The 5,594-nt window shown below is 40.9% G+C and overlaps 1 protein-coding gene across 1 annotated transcript in view; it reads right to left on the bottom strand.

Moving 5' to 3' along the window:
* Positions 1-830: 830 nt before the first annotated feature.
* The window catches only part of LOC115655225 (pre-mRNA-splicing factor ISY1 homolog), a 26,349-nt gene continuing 21,585 nt past the window's right edge, over positions 831-5,594 (bottom strand). Inside the window, exon 12 of the mRNA XM_030570472.1 lies at positions 831-923. Coding sequence (XP_030426332.1) covers positions 831-923 — 93 coding nt within the window. The remainder of the gene's footprint in view (positions 924-5,594) is intronic.

Genomic DNA, 5,594 nt, shown 5'->3' with positions numbered 1-5,594 from the left:
TGCTGCCATCCTCATTCTCCTGAGGGTTTCTGCCTGGCCAGGGCAGTCTTAAATTATAGTTTGGGATCTAAGAGCCCTGCTAGAAGAAGCTAATTTGGGAATGTGCTGATTCCAGGCATCCTCTACCAAAGTGGTCACACCCATTCCCTAGCCAGTACTACCCACTTTTAAGGTTGTGCTAATCCACACAGGTTCCCTGGTGGAGGAGAATCTGTGATTGCTTTCTACAACTGCAGTTTCACATAGCACAGGTCGGTGGGTTTTCTGTCCTGGGAGCCTTCTCCAAAGTCTCAGCAAATACCCTCATAATATGGCTGTGGGACAATGTTAGAGCTTCTGAACCTTCTGCTAGCAGCTACAGACTGGCATCAGGGGCCCAGTGCCAGAGACATAAGAACATAAGGAGTTCTTATAACCATAAAGGAGTTTCTAATCTACTATAATCTTCTAAAAAAAGTCAATTTTACCAGTTTGGGTATTTACTGAGTATTTGAACAAATTACTAAACAGTATGGGTAGTGTCAACTTTGTTGATACAAGCCTTTAAAAAAGGGATCTACATTGTGCATGTCTGTCCTGTTACATTACTAGAAGGGGAACTAGCTCTATTTTCTGTAAATATCGCTGGGCTTAGTTTTGATCACAGAAATCTACAGCACTTTGCATCTTTGATTTCTATTTACACACCACTAAACCTTCTCAGCTCTTCCTCTATGCCTTTTGATGAACTTCTCTTGATCCCTTTCCAGGTCCTGATGTAAGATAAATAGAGGATTCAGACTATTCGGTTTTAGCCAGTGCCAAGGTTTATGCCCTTGGCAGCATGCTGATCATGGCTGCAATTCCTGGCTCTCAGGGGCTTGATATCTAGTTACATTTGCTGGCGTCAAGCAGACTGTAAAGGCCACTGTGAAATCTAGAATCTAAAAATAAAATAGTGAAAAAGCATAAAACTAAAAAAAGGAGACTATTAAAATCCAGGGAAAACTGCAGGCAATTTTGGAAAAGACACATCTTGGGTTTAGTTTAAATTAAGATTGTGGGTTTGCCTTTTTTAGCTCTATCACCCATGTCACACTCAAGAGTTTAGTGTATGTGGGTCCAGCATCCAGGTATTTCTGCTAACAAAGAGTGCATGAGAGCCTTTTGGAAAGGCAAATCATTCTGACAGGCTATTCCCCTCATTCTCCCTCGTCTTAGAATTGTTAACCCTCTGTGTGCATCCTTCCAGTCACTTTGGGGCGCTTTCTCAGCCCTCTAGATTTCTCTCTCAGATTACAAAACAGGATGATGGCAGTAAATAGAAGCTTTCTTCTGCTAGCTATTGAGGGAGAGGAACTTTTCAGGCCTCCTTTGGTAAGTCTTACAGGGATGGATGATAGGACTAATTTTTTTGACTTCCATGTTTTAACAGGAATCTGTTGGTTGTGAACTGACATAGAGAGGACAATTTCATCTGGAAATTACCAAAATTAAAGGTCAAAGATCATGACTAGGTGGGTGTTGAGTTTGTTCTGGAAAACTGGGAGGATGAGGCTGAGAAAAAGACAAGTGCTAGTCAGCAGCATATTTTTCTCCTTTCACTAAGTTTGGGGTTGCACCTTCCTGATCTTTAGGAAAAAATTAATGGGACAGGTCAAGTGATCTGTGAGTTTGTCTTTCCCTGTTTGAACATTAAACCAGAAATAGGAATTAGCTTTTATGAAGCATATGCCCTTTTTTGTGCCCGTTTCTCTTCCCACTAGTATGACTCCATTTTGAGATTTTATTAATAAAGCCCCATTTCTGAAAGGTTTATAACCAAACTGTAAGAATTCACTATAGATTTAAACAAGATCTCATTGCAGAAGCAATTAAAAACAGTTACATCTTCAGTTAGCCCATGGTGTGCTGTGTTGCCTTGAAACTATAATAATGAAACATGTGATACTGAGGTTTAAAAATAAATGTGTGCTTACATAACCATTTATTGCTTATTCAGTACTATGGCTCCATAACTGGAGCTGATTGCAGTGACAATGCATTCACAGTGGTAGCTCCTCTGGAAGTTTGCCTACAGGTTAGAGTTCTCCAAATGGTTTGCCAGATATAGATCTATTACTGGGTTCATTTTCATCAATCTGTGCAGAAATTTTGCTATGTGACTCATGGGGGTTGTGAAGTTATATCCCTGCATGCTAGACTGAAAATGCAGTCCTGCATGCTCTATAATCCTTCAGCACAGTTAAGTGAACTCAGGAGATTTCTAGGCTTAGCTCTCAATCAAATTCCAGGTCTTTGCTGAAGGAGTTGTTTTAGTGGTCTAAACATCAGGTATGAAATATCTAGCTTCCCTACAAATCACAGGTTTGGATATTGTTAGAATTGACTTGGCCCCCTTTATCTTGAATACAGTAGCTCATGCTCTGTATTTCCTAAAGAAACTCTTAAATTAATCTTCCAAGCTATTTTGAATGAACATTAAAAATCCCGTGGCTTTTTCAGTAAGGGTTAGGTCCAGTGTCCTCAGCTGAAACGTAGCTGGGATGGGAGGTAACCTGCCATGTACTTCATATAAAGGATTTTCTTCTATAATGTTGTTTTGATTTTTAGTGAGAGATTAGCGAATTTAATTATCCCAAATAATTCACTTTACTAAGATAGTCAACATATTCTGTGTTAAACCTCTATTGGTAATCTATGTTTCCCCTCCTTTCACCTTACTATCTCTGTAGACTAGATTAGAACCATATGTTTTAATTTATGTTGTGGGGAAGCTAATACAACCGTCAAGCAATCATTTGAGGTTGGATTACTGTAGCTCACTGTGTCTTCTAAACGTGAATCAACCTACACGAAGTTTGCAAACTATTTGGTACTTACATACACAAAAGGCCTTCCTCATTATAGTTCAATATAACACCGGGGTCTCAGCTTTACATCTGACATTAAGAGTAACTTGCAGTGTTGGATATTTGAGAGTACAAACAAGGGGCTAACTCACTTCTCATGCAACACACTGAGGTCTGTGTAGGTGAGGGCGGAGTTTGTCTCGAGGACTCCCATTTGCTAGTTACTACCTAACAATAGTCCAAGCCAAGATCAAGGCCCAGTTGTGCTTGGTGCTGTATATACAGCTGACAAGTATCAGAGGGGTAGCCGTGTTAGTCTGGATCTGTAAAAGCAGCAAAGAATCCTGTGGCACCTTAGTCTGTTAGTCTATAAGGTGCCACAGGATTCTTTGCTGCATATACAGCTGAGGGTGAAGTTTGTTGCACACCACCCTGTTGGGTGCTACTAATACCTGGACTATTAACCTGTCACCAGAGCAATCACCCTGCCAAATTTCAAGCACTTGCTTCATAGGCTGGAGGCAAGAGAACTTCTTAACGGCGCATTTGTAAGAACTTTTGATATTGGGGGGTGGGGGGCAATTCCCCTACCTTGTCCTGAGAAACAGATTAACTTTTTGCTAAACTTTCCAGAAAGATTCAACCTGAGCAGAGACCCAACGAGGAAAATTTCAGCCCGAACAGTTAATGTTGGCCAAAGTTATAAGGAACTGAAAACAAAGTCTTATAATGGGAAGTGTAAGGCAACCTTAGCTAGAGGCCATTGCTACAGGTACCACTTATAATGCATAATTTATATTCATGCGCTGTTGTTTGTGGGATGCTTTAAATTCCAGCTTCCTACCTGCATATGCTTCAAGGATCATGCCTATCCTTGGTGCAAACTTCTGAAGACATTTTTTATGTCTTTGGAATGCACCAGATTGGTATTTATTAAATAAAACAAGAACCATCCTCCTCCAGAGAGGAGCAGGGAAAAGAGAGCTCGAGACTCCCTTCTAATGGTTTTATTACCCGCTGCCTCCTTCTCCTTATTCATATTCAGAACCATGTTACTGTTTAGAAACTAGCATAAAGAATTCAGAAACTGTGCGTGTTTGTTTTTTATTTAAATGCGAGACCAATCCATATGCTGATAAATCCTCCCTTCTGGCATTCAAGTTTCATCACCAAATAGTCATTCAGGATCAAAAGGTTGGTAAGTCTGACTCATGTTCCTGGTCTGAAGGACAAAGTCCAGAGGGATGCATGCACAAGTGCTTTTTTTGTGTGCAAATCAGGTTCTTGCACATACGAATTTGGACAATTACAGAGGCTGAGTTGATGCAACTTCAAGAATTTGTTCCTTTGGGTTTATGCAGTTACAGAGCTTCAATTTAAAGCACTGTGCGTACTGGAATTTGTTCTACTGTAGAGCAAACTTGAAAAATAAAGATTTCTGCTAAATAATTGATGCTAGACATGCCTCTGGTCCTACAGTAGCTTTGCCTGCATTGGAATTAGTGAAGGCTGAGAGTGGAGGAGGGAGAGAAATGCAGAGATGTTGCTCAACTGCTTATCAAAACGTCTAAAACCTGAGGATTGTGGGTACCAGGTTGGAATCTTGACAAGGTCAATTTAAGTTGGTCCTTTTTGCTTTCCACCAGTTTTATTTTTGTTTTGATTTCTTTCCTTCCTGTCACTTATTGCCATGGAAGTTACTAGCAATTTACAATTGATTTTAAAGGGACAAGGATTGGGCCTGTTATCTCTTGCTTCGGCTGGTTTATAGAGCTTCCTGAAAGGCACTGCTATTCTATAATGGCTCCTTGTAAATGCCACATTTTCCCTGATGACCTCTGAAAAGCAATTCAGCTTTTTTTGGTCAAGAAAGCCATAGAGAAGTTGAACTGGAACTTGGGGGTAACAGGAAGTAAGGGAACGTGAAACAGTTATAGATGCAGAGACTTGAGTCACAGTCAGAGCTAACAGAACCATCTAGATTTACAAGGCTGTCCAAAATTCCCCATTACAAGGCCTTTTTTTCAGTGCTTATAAATGCCAAAACTATTTGGAACTGAAGTATTTGTCTCTTAGGGTTTTAAGTTCAGCAAAAAGGGATTCAGTCTTTGAGAATTGATTAGGGAAAAACACATTCTCTTGAACACAGTAACATTTTTTTTTACAACTGTTTTTCATTGAGAAGTTCTTGCACCTCCATGCTTTAGTGCAATGGCTTGAAATTTGACACGGGTTCTTTGGCATGGGCAACCTTAATTCTGTATTTTTACATTTTAAGTGCCTGATTTTGTAGCCTTAACATTTTTTTTAGTGTATTTTTGTATGCAATATATGAAGGGTTCCCATATTTCAGGTTCCTAAAAAGAGGACACTGCTGGAGGTAGGAAGAGAGCTGTGGGGGAGGTACAGAAGGGGGATTGTATGTACTGTGAAGGGATATTTGGGGGGTGCTGGAGGGGATACCTGCAGCCTCACTCTTGAAGTGGGGGGCAGTATTGCTCCCTGACAGTGGCAGAATGACTGGTGCTGTGTTCTCTGGGCCTCTCACCCTCCCCAGGGCTGGGAGCAGGGGCCTGGGTGGGCAGGATCTGGCAGCTACGGCTGCAGGGATGGGACTAATCGGGGCACAGAGATCGTTCTTTTTGAGCTGCAATGTCTGCTCACAAAAATCCCAGACATTGCCTCTTATTTGAAAAATCCACCTGGACAAAGGGCAGAGGACCAAAAAAAAGGAAATGTCCAAGAGAACCCAGACATAGGGTA

This window comes from Gopherus evgoodei, chromosome 7 (genome assembly GCF_007399415.2).
Source record: "Gopherus evgoodei ecotype Sinaloan lineage chromosome 7, rGopEvg1_v1.p, whole genome shotgun sequence".
NCBI classification, from domain to species: Eukaryota; Metazoa; Chordata; order Testudines; family Testudinidae; genus Gopherus; species Gopherus evgoodei.
Note: the sequence above shows the minus strand (reverse complement) of the source record. Positions and strands in the feature narration are given on the sequence as shown.